This window comes from Budorcas taxicolor, chromosome 3 (genome assembly GCF_023091745.1).
Source record: "Budorcas taxicolor isolate Tak-1 chromosome 3, Takin1.1, whole genome shotgun sequence".
In the NCBI taxonomy this organism is placed as follows: Eukaryota; Metazoa; Chordata; class Mammalia; order Artiodactyla; family Bovidae; genus Budorcas; species Budorcas taxicolor.
The window spans coordinates 26,453,094-26,469,926 of NC_068912.1; the positions used below are offsets into that span (position 1 = coordinate 26,453,094).

Below are 16,833 nucleotides of genomic sequence, written 5' to 3' on the forward strand. Positions count from 1 at the left end.
AGGCTCAGGGAACTTTGTTCCAAAAGCTTGGTTCCCCATTCCCCACAAGTTTTCAAGCTGGTGGCTGGCTCAGACATACCAGACTTTGATGGCCAGACAAAGTAGTGCTTGGCAACATAACAAGTTTGCCTACTGAGAAAATCTTACCAAGGCCTGGACTGGGGAGGATCTCATCACAGGCCATGATGACACTTGAGACCCATCAAGATATGAAAAGAGGGGCCCAAGTTTCAGACCCTCTGAACCTAAAAAACCTGAGGCTTCAGGGCTCCGAGGGCCCATCTTCTTGAGCCAAATAGAGAGCTGGAGAAAGAGATGAATGGCACACTGAGGATTTAAACAGGAGGTGCCTGTGTTCCCCCAACACCAGATGTAGGTTTTCCCCCCATCTCCACCTGCGACCAGGCTCCCCCTTTCTTTCAGCATTCAGCTCAATGCCACAGCCACTGTGAAGCCTTCCTGGACTTTCTTGTTGTTCATTTAGTCGTGTTCAGCTCTTTATAACCCCATGGACTGTAGCACGCCAGGCTTCCTGTCCTCCACCATCTTCCAGAGTTTGCTTTCCCAGGCCTTTCTAGTTGCAATGAATTGCTCCTTATATGTTCGTGGTCGGCCGTGTTGATAAATGTCTGTTCCTGTGCCCATTTCCTTCCCTCTGTGGGGTTGGCTTCTCAAAGGCCTGGCCTTGGTCTTGTCTCTTGTTGTAGGGAGGCAGTGTAGCGCCACGGGTACCCCTCTAGGTTCTGGAATCACACTGCCTGAGTTCAGATCTGTGTGCCACCTTGAGTTCCGTGGGCCTCAATTTACCTACCTATGAAATGGGCTGATAATAGAACCTAACTCCTAGAGTTGTGTGAATGACATGTGACAGTTCTGTGCCTGCACATCCTGAGAGCTATTGCTAGAGTCTTTATCTGCAAATCCCTCTACAGTGCTGATACATGGCTATGACATATGCATTCTAGCATACTTTGGATAAGTTGCTACTGGGGTTTCTTAAAGACAGGTCACTCTAGCAACACTCTGGGAATATTCAGCTTCTTGTTTGGGAAAAAAAAAAAGTCCACCCTACTTCTGTTATCTGTGAGTCTGAGACAACTCTTATGCAAACATGAGGATGGCCAGGGTTTAGAATAACTGTCTGACTCTGCCAGTATTAAGTATTAAGGTAGCTGAGGTGAGTCTGGAAGGTCCTTGTGTGTACAAGTTCAGTGTCTAAGTCTTCCCATGAGGCACTGCTCAGGCATTGAGCCACAGCCTTCGCTGGGCCACTGGAGCTCCACAGCTATGACCAAGCACCAGATAATGGTTAATTAACTAAACCACCCCATACTCCTAATTATCTCCATTTCAAAGATGCAAATGTTGAATTAAGATGAATGCACAATGTGCCCCTGGTCAGCCAATGGCAGAACCAACAAGTTCCTTCCTAGACCTCTATACTGACTTTGATTAGAAAATTATCTTTGTAATCAGTTCTGCCTCATCTCCTGCCACTAGAAGCAGAACTCAGCTCATCACCCGCAAAACTCCTCAGAGACCAGAGACCACCAGAGTGCTAGAGTTCTCAACCAGCCGAGGAGGGTGCTGGGCCCAGAATAGCCTGGGGCCTTTGGTTTATCAGCCTGGGGTCTGTGTTCTTCCAGGTGGCTACTCTAGATGAGCGAGTGCAGGAGTAAGAAATGGTTGAAACTCGGTAAAAATTATATCCTTTCAAAGGCTGAAAATTTAGAAAGTCAGTACACCCCCTCATTTTATTGCTGGGTTAACAAAAATAAACTGGCAACTTGCCTTAAGGTTGTGCAGTTAAAAATGGGTAGAACGATGCTCTTTCAATGATTCCGTATCGCCCCATGACCCTAGCTAAAAACTGTTAGATTCCCAACTGACCACAATCTACCCAGACATCAAGGATCTAAGAGACCAAAGCTTCACCCATAATTACCTTTGACGTAGGAAGAAGTGGAAATAATGTTGGTGCTAGAGTTAGCCTCACCTGTGTTCATATTCCAGCTTTCCTCTAGGTGAGTGACCCCAAGTAAGTTACTTAACCTCTCTGTGTCTTCATTCCCTCAGTAAATTGGAGCTGATAATCGTATCAACCTCAGTTGTTGTGAAGACTAAATGAGTTAGTACATAAAAAGAGTTCAGAGCAGCACCTTGCTCATAGTAGACAGTGATGTATGTGTTAGACACCCTGATTCAATGATCCCCTCTTACTGTTTTTACAGAATGACAAAGTGACTCAGAGGGAGGCAGAGAAATAACCAGTCCTAAAGTAGCAGCTTGCCTAAGGGTCCTCTGTGTCCAGATTCTTCTGGGATTTCAGTGGACTTGAGACACCGTCTTCTCTATCCTTGCTCCGTGAGATTCAGGAAAGCGCTTGGCTGCCGGGGGTGGGCACTCTGGCTCCACAGTCAGTGTGCTATCTTGGCAGGGGCGGGCTGCTGCAGGTAAGAAAGCCAGGTCATATTTCTCTTTAGGCTGGCTTTCCACAGTCCCCAGCCCTCTGCCTGGAGTGTTTCAGATTTACTATCACATCACTTTCAAATGTATTCCTGCCACTCCCTGCACAGCAGTAATGGGAGCAAGGGCCGGCAGTTTCCTCTCTTTCTCCGAGGGTTTAGAATGAGAAATTCCATAGAAGAAAAAGCATGAAAGACTGGGGAAACGGAGCATCCGTAAAGTGCGGGGGTATTGAATTGTCTCTTTTTGCTTCCTGTCTTGGCTCTTCATCGCATTCTCCTCGCTCCTCACCTCCCAAAAGGCCATTTCATACCTCTCTCCTCCCCTCAGGCCTCCTGCAAGCCTCCTCCACCCGGCCTCCGTCCCCAGTCTCAGATGATGATCTTGCTTTATCGTTTACCAGGAAAATGGGACCCGTCAGACTTCTGACTCCTCCACCTTTTCTCTTCTCCAGCTGCCTGCCGCACTCATCCGCACCCTTTCTCTCTTCCTCCCCTGCTGGTACCAGAGGATGAGCCCAGCTCCAGGCAAAGGGCTAGGCCGCTGCTGCCTGGGTCTGTCTCCTCTCTCCTTGTCTGGCCAGCACCCTCACTTCTCCTCTGCTCCTGCAGTATGCATATCAGCATGCCGCCTGCACATCAGTGTTTCTAGCTTAAAAGTCCTGAGAGTCAGCCCTATGACCTTTCCAGCTCCCATCCCCTCTCTTTTCCCTTCACAGAAAACTTGTTGAAAGATGCTCAAAGTTAGTGATCTTATGATTTGCAGGTGTTATAGAGGCAGCGTCAGGGGGCGGCTCCCAGACTGGACCCTGGCCCGGGAGGCTGGGATGCAATCCCAGCTCCCCCACTTTCCAGCTGTGTGGCCCTGGGCAGGTTTTCTATCCTTTATGGGCATGAGGTGTTCACTTGTAAAATGGGCATGACGTTAGAATCTACACTGTAAGATGGTGAGAAATTTCTGAGTTGATGCCTGTAAAGCACTTGGCAGAGAGTGTAAACCATGGGTTCTACTACTGTTCTCTCGTCCACTTACTCCATTGGGGTTTTGTCCCCACTGTGCTGAGACATTGCTACTGTCAGTGTCTCTAGTGACCTCCACATTGCCAAATCTAATGTCAGCTTCTCTGATCTGATCTTGTCTTCACATCAGTATTCAACACACAATGTCTCCTGACCTCCTTCTTGAAATGCTTTGTTCTGTGCTTTCCACGATGCTACCCTCTCCCTCTCCCCCAGAGACACTGGTCCCACCTCCTAGGGTTGTCCTCTGCCTCTCTATGCCTGGCCTGGTGGTAGCTGCTCTCCTCTGCTGCCCACACAACTCAAAACCACCGCACTCTGCGTCCAGGGAACCCACCTCTGGAATGAGGAGAAAGCCTTTCACTCATTTTACGCAGTTTATGATTGACTGTACTCTTTGCCAAAAAGCCTTGGGGTTCAGGAACAGAATATAAAATTGTGGGGACAATTACCCTTTAGAACTTCAGGGTCAGGATAAAGTCCTGTGAGACGAGGAGGTTAAGCTGTGTACTACCAAGTGCCCTGTGGGAGGGAGCTTTCAGACCCCGGAGGAGCCTGGACTGGAAGCCCTGAAGCCTGGGGTTAGGTTTCCAGACAGGTCCTGGTGGGAAGCCCCAAGGCAGGATAGGTGTGAAAGAGGAATTATTTCAGTCAAGAAGTTGACCTGTCCAAGGAAGCAGCATCCTATCCTCTTCCTCTGTCTCCACTCTTTTTGACGAGGATCCAAGTCTTGGTGACTCTCTTCACAGCTAAGAGAGAAGTCAGTTGATGGGAAAGCTGTGATGTTACCCTGATGGCTGTAGGTCAGGGGGTCTTTGTCCAAAGACCTTAACATATGGTCATGGCAACTCAGCAGGAGCTATCCAAGTCTGAAGCCCCTGCCACAGCCACCTTTGACGTGGCCCCGCTCCGTGGACACTCCCCTGTGGAGGGGCTCTGCCTCCTGGCAATTACTCGTACCATATCCTCCAGGATGGCATCCAGGGGGTGCTGGGGGTGGGCTTGCTATGGCTTCTTACCTAGAGTCGGAGTGGGATGGGGAGAGGAAGCAGGACTTCTGAATGTCCCTTACTTAGAAGTGTTCCCTGCCAAGCCCTGGGGATGCCCCGAAAGTCTCTCCCACAGGCCTGAAGACCTGAACAGAGGAGCTCCTTGGCACCGACAACTGCTTGTGTGCGTGCTCAGTCCCTCAGCTGTGTCTGACTCTTTGTGACCCTATGGGCTATACATAGCCTGCCAGGCTCCTCTGTCCGCGGGATTTCTCAGGCAAGAATACTGGAGCGTGTTACCCATTTCCTTCTCCAGAGGCTTTTCCTGATCCAGGGATCGAACCCATGTCTCCTGCAGCACAGGTAAATTCTTTACCACTGAGCTGTGGGGAAAGCCCTCAGCAACAACCTTACCCTCTCACCAACAAGTAGCTGAGGGGGTGTTAGGGCAGCATCCTAAGCAAGACTAGAAAGACATTGTCCCATGGACACAGCTCAAGAATGAGAGCTAGGTTCTCAGTCCACAAAATCCATGCACTCCATGCTGTAGCAATAACTGTGTGCTTACGGTAGGAATGTTTTCGGCTGTTTTCCTTTCTCACTATAAATGTACCATATTTCTGAAACCTGGAGATTCAACAGGGTTTTGAGGCCCTGCTGAGAAAGCTCATCATCATTTATAAAGAGTGTTGCTAATAGGATCCTGTCAAAAACAATTTAAATGCAGATGGTAGAAAATAGCCATTGGGTATTAGAATGCTTGTAGACTTGGGGATCTGCGTGGGCGGGCTGATTCTTGGTCTGGATGTGGAGGCAGAAGGGCTGCTAAGGTGAGTGATGGAGCCAGTGGGACATGACTGACTGCAGTTCTGGCTGGAAGGTCCTCTCCTTGATACCACCTTCCCATCTGGAAAGAATGGAGAGGGGGTGTGTTGGGACTTTCTCAGAAGACATTCTGGTGTTGACTCAAAGCCTAAGGAGTAACTGGTATAATTTTTGTTTAGGTTGGGTTTTTTTTTTTTTTTTCTTCTGTGAAACAGTAGAATAATATTGAGGAATTATTTTAAAAAAGGAAGCGAAAGATCATCCACAGTCCTATCACTATAAATGACTATTTTCTTTTTTTGTTCTTGCCCTTTGTAAGCCCAACAGTAAATCATTTTTACATAGTAATACAGTGTGTACCCTTTCATATTCTACTTCTTCCATTGAGCCTTTATGTATTAAAGCTAAATGTTTTAAAGCACTTTTACAGGTAAAAAAAAATATATCCTTGTACCTTAATACAGCAGCGGTTGTGACTCTATACAGTAATGGGCATTTCTGCAAGTTTATTGGGTTGGGAAGTGCCATCTGGGCCACCTTCCCAAAAACTCAACCCCAAGGCCTGACAGGATTCCCACATTTGCTTGCTTCCCATTCTGCTCAATCCATTATCCTGTTACACGTGAGCATATTGGGGTCCAAGCAACATGCACCATTCAAGCACCTAACACTCTCTATATTAAGTACTTAAAACAGTGGCTCCCAAAGGGAGTCCTGAGGACAATGATATTGCAGAAATTTCCCCACAAGATTTCTGTAGTCAAACAAGATCGGAAGTGCTGAATACTCTTAGGTTGGGCTACATGCAATTGCCAGTGTTCAGTTGTACTTGACCTCTGAAAGAGGGATTTCAAATAGTTCAGCCTAATACACACACACACCCATACTCCTCTGGGACACTCACCATGCATATTAGCATATTAAGAGCTTTAGCGGGATCTCCCCGGTGGTCCAGTGGTTACGACTCCCTTCTTCCACTGCAGGAGGCCCAGGTGCCTGCCATGCTGCCAAAAAAATAAAAACGCAAGTAACAACCAACAATAAGAGCTTTTGAAAAGTCCTATAAAGAAATCTATTTGATTGTGATTGACTTAACATAATCCTTTTAAAAATAATACTTATTAATATACACCAGGACATGCTTTGGGAAACTAGGGCCTGGAGTAATTGCAAAAGAATACAAACATGTACATAAATGAGGAAGCCCAGGGCAGCAGGGAGGGCTGAGCAAATAAACGCTCAGAGGGGAAAGAGCAGGTGGGCATCTTCCTTCCTGGGACTGCCCACCCATCTTTGAGACCCCAAATCATCACATTTTCAGCCCTCCTCCTTCTACAGTGATTCTTCCTGAGTGACCTCTACTTTTTTCTCCCTCATAAACATGTAGGGAGGATTCATGAAGTGACAGCAACGGCTCACCCCATATTCTTCAGATGACAGATACTAAATAAACATGGGTATTATTTTGACAGCTCTCTCATTATAATAATTAGTTCATCTTTTTAGGATGTTATTATCATCCCAGTTCATAAGTGATCATTTAATTTGCTTACAACTAGGAGGTGAGTTAAGCTGATCTGTCTGCAGGAAGGAGGCTCTGACCTGGCTACGGTCCCCGGGGGGGAGTCCCTCACACGTGCTCTATAAAGAACGTGGGCATGTGGCCAGCTCTGACTATCTTGTTCTCCAGGCACCAGAGCCAAATGTCCAAGACAGAGACTGGAATTGTCGGCTGGGGTAGATCCAAGTGGCAGATGATGGCTTAGCCAGGACTTAGTCCTCAGGGTCTCTAATCCCTATATGCCCCCCGCTGTCCCACTGTCTGGAATTCTTCCCAGGAGAGAGCCTCTAATAGACCTGTCCATCATTCACACACTACCACGGGACATCAGTGTGACTGACTTGGGGAGCGATGGCATTTTGGTCCCTCTGGTCATCTAGCAGAATGTTAGGTGTGGATAGGAATTATCTGATACTCCAGGGACGCGGAAGGTGAGAGTTGAAAGGTAGGGTGTCACTTCCCTGTGAGAGCCCACAGTTTATTTAAAGTTCTTAATTGTAGCACAGAGATTTATTTTTTTAATATTTATTTATTGGGCTGTGCTGGGTCTTAGTGGCAGCACATGGGATCTTTGATCATCTCTGTAGCATGTGAGATCATTTGGGACCTAGTTCCCTGACCAGGGACTGAACCTGGGCCCCCTGCATTGGGAGCAAGGAATCTTAGCCACTGGACCACCAAGGAAGTCCCCATGGTGGCATTTAAATGACATTAAGTGGGACCCTAAGAGTTTTGTACCCTACAGTGGAAGGCACTGCCCAGAGGGAGCATGCTTACAGAGGAAATTATTGGCCTCTCAAGGGCATTGCTACAGACATGCAATTACCAAGAAAGGATAGAACAAGGTTATTTGATTTCTCATGATGTGAGTGAAAACAAAGCCTTTAACTTCAGCTGACTGAAACAGCAAACACAGATAAGCTTTGAATGGGCCACACCATCTTTCAGATCCTCACGTCTCATTTGTCATCTATCTGTCAAAGTCAAATAATCTTTATAATGTCTGCTGTGAGAGCTCTGAGAGCAGAGGAAAACGGAAGGGGCGGAGTGTTGCTGTTTCTCTTCAGCTGTACAGTAGATGGGAAAAGATGGATTTAGAACCAGTGGAGCCTGACTTGAGCTTCTTTTCCAAATTTATCCTGTGGGGTCCTGTGCCAGTCACTTCATTTTTATTAAGGACAATCAATGGGCCTCCCAGAACCACCTTGAGGATCAAAGGTGATAAGGTACAAAAGATGGTCTCACAGCGACACGGAAGGCAGCACATAGCTCTCTTGCATTATCTGACACATCTACGTCTTCCATCGAGAAACTGCCTTGCTCACTGGAGGAAGATAACCTTTTTAAAAAAACCAAGACCCATACACCTTTTTAAAATTTTTATTTATTTATGTTTCGGTTGTGCTATGTGTTTGTTGCCACGTGGGCTTGTCTCTGGCTGTGGCAAGCAGGGGCTGCTCTCTAGCTGCGGGCTTCTCATTGCAGTGGCCCCTCTTACCGAGGAGCACAGGCTCTAGGGCCCGCGGGCTTCAGCCTGGCAGCTCTAGGACTCTAGAGCACAGGCTCCATAGCTGTGGCACATGGGCTTAGTTGCTCCTCGGCATGTGAGGTCTTCTCAGACCAGGGGTCAAACCCATGTTTCCTGCATTGGCAGGCAGATTCTTTACCACTGAGGCACCAGGGAAGCCCCCACACACCCTTTAAAACAGGCAGAAATGTGAAAAAGCAATGGTCCTTTTTTTCCCACTGCTCATTTCCTCTTTGGGTTCAGCTTCCAAAGAGTCTGTCTATGTCAGGGAGATAGCCTGACAATTTGGATCTCTCAGCCAAGGAGTTATGTCAACTGTGGAATTTTTTTATAGATCATCTACCTTGTAGCTGGCACCATAGATCCTAGAGCTACAGTAATGTACAAAATAGAGGACTTACCATCATTTAGAAGATAGAATGTGGGAGACGGGTAGACAAACAGAATACTGTATGCTCAGTGCCACCACAGGCTAGCTGCAGAGGCTTGAAAATCAACTTCCAGTCCAGTCATGGTAATGGTGATTGTAGGGGGTTGTTCCAGAGATTTTTCTGAAGGAGGTGGTTTTTAATCTGAGTGGGAGTTAGCCAAGCAAGAGAAGTGGTGAGAACATCCAGGCAAAGGCAAGACCTATGAGGTGGAGTGGGAAGAGGAAGAGGAAGGGAGAGTGGTAGCTGGAGAGATGAGCGTGAGCCACATTTAATCTTCTCAACAACTGAATAAGGTGGGTTTTTGTCTTCCCACCCAGTACCTGAGTAAACCAAGGCTAAGAGTGATGTGAGAAAGTGTATGGGGATGTTTGGGAGAATGATTCGGAGATAGGCAAAACCAGAAGATGAAATCAAATCATTTTTTGAGAATGATTTTCAAATGGCAAGGAGAGATGGTGAGGTCAGGAACTCATGAATTAATGACTGGACTCTGCTGGCCCCATGGTGCGGCCCTTACTGATGCTTTTCTCCCAGGGATCATCACTTTCACTGCTGATCCATGATCACAACTAATACAATATAAGCAAAGGGAATAAAATGTAGAGTCTAGATCTATCTGCCTCCAAAGTTTGTGCCCTTTTCTAGTCTGGAAAAAATTATTTTATTTTTGATACTAAGATTAAGCGTGTGGAGACAGTCAGGGTGGCTAAGCTGGTGAAGATCCCCTTAGGTCCAAGTTTATGGTAGCTGCAATTTATCAAGAAGCCCAGCTTCCCAGGAGTCTCAGAGACAAACCCCCAAATGCCAGGTTCCACTGCCTTTCTTAGAAAGCCTTTAGAAGTAAAACTCTGAAGTGTTAGCAGAGAGGAATATTGGTATGAGAAAGAAGTGTTTTGATATTACAAAGCTATCAAGATCTTGGCTCCTTTGAAACACTAGAAGGATTTTTCCCTTAAAAAGATCTTCCACACTACCATGTGTAAAATAGATAGGTAGTGGGTAGCTGCTATACAACACAGGGACCTCCATGACCATCTAGAAGAGTGAGATGTGGGCGTGTAGGGGGCGGCACGGAGAGGAGAGGGGATATAATGTGTACATACAGCCGATTCTTGAGAGTTCTTTGCACTGCAAGGAGATCAACACAGTCAATCCTAAAGGAAATCAACCTGAATAATGAATATTGGAAGGACTGATGCTGAAGCTCCAATACTTTGGTCACCTGATGTGACTCATTGGAAAAGATCTTGATGCTGGGAAAGACAGAAGGCAAAATGAGAAGGGGGCAGCAGAGGATGAGATGGTTGGGATGGCATCACCAACTCAATGGACATGAAGTTGAGCAAACTCCAGGAGATAGTGGAGGACAAAGAAGCCTGGTGTGCTTCAGTCCATAAAGTTGCAAAGAGCTAGACATGACTTAGCAACTGAATTTTAAGAGTCAAGCTGTTGTATAGTAGATACCAATACAACATTGTAAAGCAATTATACTCCAATTAAGAATAAATTTAAAAAACAGGTCTTTGGGCTTCCCTGGTGGCTCAGTGGTAAAGAATCTGCCTACCAATGCAGGAGATACGGGTTTGATCCCTGATCTGGGAAGATCCCACATACAGTGGAACAACTAAGCCTGTGTGTCACAACTACTGGGCCTGGGCTCAAGAGCCTGGGAGCCATAACTTCCGAAGCCTGCAAGCCCTAGAGCTTGGTTCTGAAACAAAAGAAGTCACTGCAATGAGAAGCTCGCGCGCCTGAACGAAGTGTAGCCCCCGTCCACCTCAACTAGAGAAAATCCTGCGCAGCAACAAAGACCCAGCACAGCCAAAAATAAATAAATAAATAATAGTAATAAAAGAGGTCTCCTAAAACTTCTGTGTTTAAATTGTAGGAGAAAAATCTTGAAAAATTTTGAACATCCTCAAAACTTTCAGTCAGTCCAGTCACACAGTTGTGTCCGACTCTTTATAACCCCATGGACTTCAGCATGCCAGGCTTCCCTGTCCATCACCAACTCCCAGAGCCTACTCAAATTCATGGCCTACTCAAAAGCATGTCATGGCTTTTCTTCCAAGGAGCAAGAGTCTTTTAATTTCATGGCTGCAGTCACCATCTGCAGTGATTTTGGAGCCCAAAAAAATAGTCTGTCATTGTTTCCATTGTTTCTCCATCTATTTGCCACAAAGTGATGGGACCGGATGCCATGATCTTAGTTTTCTGAATGTTGAGTTTTAAGCCAACTTTTTCACTATCCTCTTGCACTTTCATCAAGAGGTTCTTTCAGTTCAGTCCAGTTCAGTCGCTCAGTCATGTCTGACTCTTTGCAACCCCATGAATCGCAGCACGCCAGGCCTCCCTGTCCATCACCAACTTCCAGAGTTCACTCAGACTCACGTCCATCAAGTCTGTGATGCCATCCAGCCATCTCATCCTCTCGTCCCCTTCTCCTCTGCCCCCAATCCCTCCCAGCATCAGTCTTTTCCAGTGAATCCACTCTTTGCATGAGGTGGCCAAAGTACTGGAGTTTCAGCTTTAGCATCATTCCTTCCAAAGAAACCCCAGGGCTGATCTCCTTCAGAATGGACTGGTTGGATCTCTCAAGAGTCTTCTCCAACACCACAGTTCAAAAGCATCAATTCTTCAGCACTCAGCTTTCTTCACAGTCCAACTCTCACATCCATACATGACTATTGGAAAAACCATAGCCTTGACTAGATGGACCTTTGTTGGCAAAGTAATGTCTCTGCTTTTCAATGTTCTATCTAGGTTGGTCATAACTTTTCTTCCAAGGAGTAAGCATCTTTTAATTTCATGGCTGCAGTCACCATCTGCAGTGATTTTGGAGCCCCAGAAAATGAAGTCTGACACTGTTTCCACTGTTTAGTTCTTCGCTTTCTGCCATGAGTGGTGTCATCTGCATATCTGAGGTTATTGATATTTCTCCTGGCAATCTTGATTCCAGCTTGTGCTTCAAAGAAGCACAAGAAAGCAAGAAAGCTCAAAACTTAAAAAAAAAAAGATAAATCTGGCTATTTTCTCCTTTTCTAGGTTGACATTTCTCATAGACAATGTTCTAGATTAATGAAATGCTCAACTTTTATAGGTTCAGCAGATAAGCATTTTCACTAAGAGTGATCCCAACATGGTCCATTTATTCTTATCAATGTGTTATCTGTTTGTAAATGCTAATTACCTGAGGCAGAAAATGTGGGGCCTGTGAGATAATCTGTTTAATACATGTAAGGGATTCTACCCTTAAGGTAAAATTGTAAAGCAGTGAAGTACAGGATGGTGGCTTTCATCAGCATTTCCCAAAGTTGTCCAAATATGAAGGAAATACTGTTTACTGGGGCTCCTGGTGCTGTTCACCTGGACCCCCCAAACTGAATCTGGTCTCCATCACCTCATCTTATAAATCACCTATTGAGCTATGAAGAACATGCCTGCTAACTTAAAGGAAGAAAAATCAGTTATGGGTAACTTCTAGCATGCATTCACTGGGTTCTGGCTTTTCCTGTGGGAGCTCTATGATAAGTACAAACCATTGATCCAGGAAATTGTTGTAAGTGAACAACTTTGTGGGAGCATCTCGTTGAAAGATGCCTGTTCATACATTGTCTCAAAGAAAGTTCAAACCTAGGGAAAATAGAGCAATGTTTTCTTTTTTAAAATATGTTCTTATTTGTTTTACAAAAGTAATATGGGGACAGTGGGTAGAACTTGGAAAATACAGAAAAGCCCAAAAGAAAAAATATATAAATCTATACCATCCTGAACCTGGAGATAACCACCTTTAACATATCCTTTCAGCCTTTTTTCTCTGTATTTATATTTAATAAATGGTAGCATACAGTATATATTATTTTAGAAGCTACTTTCTACTTACCAATTTTGTGACCATTTCTCACATAAATAAACATTCTTTTATAATGTGATTCTTTACAACTACATAGCATCACCTCTAGGATGAACCTTAATTTACTCAATCAGCTCCCGATTCTCAGAAATGTAGGTGCTTCCAATTATTTGCCCACAACTATTATGCTAATTTTAACCAACACTATAGTTAATGTCCTTAGAAATGCATCCTGCTGTTTCTTTACTGTAGACTCCTAGAAGCAGAATCGCTGGATCAAGACTCACTATGCATACTGAAGCATTATGGTACCTATGGCCAAACTCCTTCTGTCCCTACCCTAAGTGAAGTGAAAGTCGCCCAGTCATGTCTGACTCTTTGCAGCCCCATGGACTATACAGTCCACGGAATTCCCCAGGCCAGAATAGTGAAGTGGGTAGCCTTTCCCTTCTCCAGCAGATCTTCCCAACCCAGGGATCGAACCCAGGTCTCCCACATTGCAGGTGGATTCTTTACCAGCTGAGCCACAAGGGAAGCCCCATCCCTACCCTAAAGTTTGCTCCAATTCACACTCCTACCAGACAACTAGCCTCCCCAAGATAATAATTTTTACATAAGCCTTTTTCCAGGACCAGAACAAACCCTGCCAATGTTTTGAAAAAGAAATGGCAAATTTTGTATCTAATGTTTCCACCCTTCCTCATTATTGAGATGTTCTTTCTTATATCTTAGTCTCTTCCTTCTTAATTTACCATCCAAGCCTAGTGTAAAGTAACTAATACACTCACTTACAACCAAGTATCAATGATTCATGGGGTCGCAAAGAGTCGGACACAACTGAGCGACTGAACTGAACTGAACTGAACTGATCAATGACTAAGGGGCTTGCCTGGTAGCTCAGATGATAAAGAATCTGCCTGCAAAGCAGGAGACCCAGGTTCAATCTCTGGGTTGGGAAGATCCCCTGGAGAAGAGAATGGCTACCCACTCCAGTATTCTTGCCTGGATAATTCCATGGACAGAGGAGCCTGATGGGCTACAGTCCATGGGGTCACAAAGAGTTGGACATGACTGAGAGACTAATACTTTCACATCAATGACTACTGAGATAAAATATTATATTATATATTTTAATTAGAAACAAAAACCAAAGCAATACATCTCTTATAAGGTTTCACTTCATAGTCAAGCTAAAGATGAGTTACTATGAGGTGGAGAAAGTCCCAGAGGTAGTAAAAGAGAGGCCAGGTTTTCTTTGATGCCCATTTTTGTTTATTGAAGCACAGTTGATTTACAATGTGTTAGTTTCTGGCATACAGCAAAGTGATTCACTCATATATATATTTCAGATTCTTCTCCATTACAGTTTATTGCCATACTCTTCCTTCTAATGCTGCCCTTTGGCAAGTCTCCCTTTTAGAGGAAAATGAAGCTCACAGCCTCTTTCTTCTCCCCACAACTCCTCAGGAAAATCTTGGTGTTTTCTGCTAAGTCTGCTCACCCAACCACTCATGATTATGAAGTCAGTGGAGTAAGCCAGGCAGAGCAGTCTGGATGTGGTCTAAGAGAAAGGGAAGAGCAGAGTGGATTTGCAGCTGAGAGTGGATTTGAAGCTATGAGGAAGAAAAGACAAGCGAGTGGATTTCAGAGGAAATCTGGTGAAATTTTTGAGAAGGGAAAAGTTTGGGGAGCTAATAAGAATAGAAGTTGAGGAAGAGGATTTTTTTGAAGTTTTTTTTTTCTGTTCAGTTTCCATGTAATGCCTTTGGATACTTTCCTACATGTCCATTGGTTTCAGTTAAACTTTTCTATTGGATTCATAATTCTTTGTAACATTGTCAAAAACCAGACCACAAGATGTTTGGGGTTTATAGAATTTGCAATAGCAATGAGTCTCTAGAGCTTGACTATATTTACATATAATAAATAAGGGCTGATATCTAAATCTATATTTGTATTTAGAAGGTAATTTTAATTGTTTCCATAAAATCTTCCCCAAAGTGTAACTTAAATAGACATAACCCTGAAATAAAAATATGGGCTGCCATCCATTTGGGCTGCCTCATGGACATGTTTTGATTCATAGAAGAGTATGTGCCAAAATCAGTCAGCTCAGTTTGGCATTCGTCAAATGTCTAGGATGAGTCAGGCACTATGTCTGACACTTAGGGGAATAAATGTGACTGATATATTGATCCAACATGACCAGTGGGTTATAATCAAAGCAAGATTTTATTTTTATCTTCCTCTGACCTTTTAAAGTACATTCAGTAGAGAAATACATGCTGAAACTTCTGAAGCCTCTGATGAAAATGTCCTACTCATCATCTGGCTGATGGCCCCTCAGTCCTTCGTTCCCCAAAAGTCTACATCACACATGACTCTCAATGCTCAGGTCTCATCTCCCAGGTAATCCTATTGGTGGGAACTCATTACGGCTCCAGGATATCTGGTCTGTTGGACAAACTCATCTATTCCGTATTTTAGGAAAAGAGTTGTTGTTGTTGTTTAGTCACTACATTGGGTCCTGCTCTTTTGAGACCCCATGGACTGCAGTGCACCAAGCTCCTCTGTCCATGGAATTTCCCAGACAAGAATGTTGGAGTCAGTTGCCATTTCCTTCTCCAGGGGATCTTCCCAACCCAGGAATCAAACCCATGCCTCCTACACTGCAGGTGGATTCTTCACCACTGAGTCACCTGGGAAGCCCTGTGAAGGAGTGGCGACCTCCAAATGCATATTCTCTTTCTGTTTCTTTCTCTCTAGCTCATTGACCTGTTCTGTGCTATACATGCTGGGCTAAGTCGTTTCAGTCATGTCCAACTCTTTGTGACTCCATGGACTGTAGCCCGCTAAGCCCCTCTGTTCATGGGGTTCTCCAGGCAAGAATACTGGAGTGAGTTGCCATGCCCTTCTCCAGGGCATCTTCCCAACCCAGGGATCAAACTCATGTCCCTCGTGTCTTCTGCATTGGCAGGCAGGCTCTTAACCAGTAGCACAGTCTGGGAAGCCCCTATATTCTAGATCACATTAAATTTCTTAAGTACGAGTTTGCCTATAGTCCATGGTGTCCCCACCACACCACAACTTCGTGCTTTGTGTTTTGGGAGGGGGAAGAGTATGTGCTCATAGCAGAGGAAAAAGTTTTTTTCTCCTAAGAAATAGCATCACAAATCTTCTCTTTCTACTTTGATTCCTTTTTATAGTCCTTCATCTGATTGGGGTAGCTAAGAATCATGGAACTGGTTGTCAAAGATTCCGTTTTTAAACTCTAGAGTGATGTGGTGTCTCAGTTTGGTATGCAGCCTCTATTGTATCTTGAATCTCAGCTGAAGCTTTAAATTTAACATTCTATTTTTACACAAAAACAAAAAGGTGCAGTTCCTGTTCTTGAGAAATTGAGAGGAGATTAAAGAAGACACAAATGTATAAATAGATCATTCTAATACAATATGAAAAGTGTCAGACAGAGAAATGTACAGGGTTGATAAGGGCAAGGAGACAGCTTCTAATACACATTGCCACTATTGAGGGAGGCCATACACAAAAGAATAAGGAGTCTGTGTAGCTTGCAAGTGAGCTGAAGGAATGTGATATCTTTTTAGGAACTTCAGAACAAATGCTATTGATTTGTCCCCCAGTTACTCAAGTGCCTGGAAAAAATGATTAAATTATGGGTCTGGGGTCATACTGCATAATTGGTTAAAGTGGAGAGAAAAGGGATCCTTTTTTAAGGGTTTGAAAGGAAGCCCAGAAATCTTGGCAGACAAATGTGAAAATAGTTATGCTCTCTGAATCTGCCTTGAGGTATTGTGGAAACAGGGCTGTTTCTGGAGCCTGGACTACTCAGATGTGCCTCATGTACCCCTTGGCTCCATGGCATCAGTGACCATACAGAGGGCATCTGGACACGCCCAGCCCCAGGCAGAAGCGGAGAGGGAGTGCGAGGGGCCCATCGCCCACACCTGCCTTCTCACTCTCTGCATTCTGCATGCTACCCAGTTCTTCCTTTGCCTTTGGAATGAATAGTTCATTGCATGTTCCCAGCCCCTAATCCCAGCATAAAAGATGACATTATAAAATTGCTTGGAAAATAGCAGAAAAATCTAGGAATGAATCTGTTCCTCTAATGTTTTTTCTTCTTTCGTTTTTCCTTTTCTG

The 16,833-nt window shown here is 44.7% G+C and overlaps 1 protein-coding gene across 1 annotated transcript in view; it reads left to right on the forward strand.

The window, feature by feature from the left end:
- The first annotated feature begins 4,326 nt into the window (after positions 1-4,326).
- Positions 4,327-16,833, forward strand: part of VTCN1 (V-set domain containing T cell activation inhibitor 1) — a 63,091-nt gene continuing 50,584 nt past the window's right edge. Inside the window, exon 1 of the mRNA XM_052638027.1 lies at positions 4,327-4,441. Within this exon, the coding sequence (XP_052493987.1) occupies positions 4,327-4,441 (115 nt within the window). The remainder of the gene's footprint in view (positions 4,442-16,833) is intronic.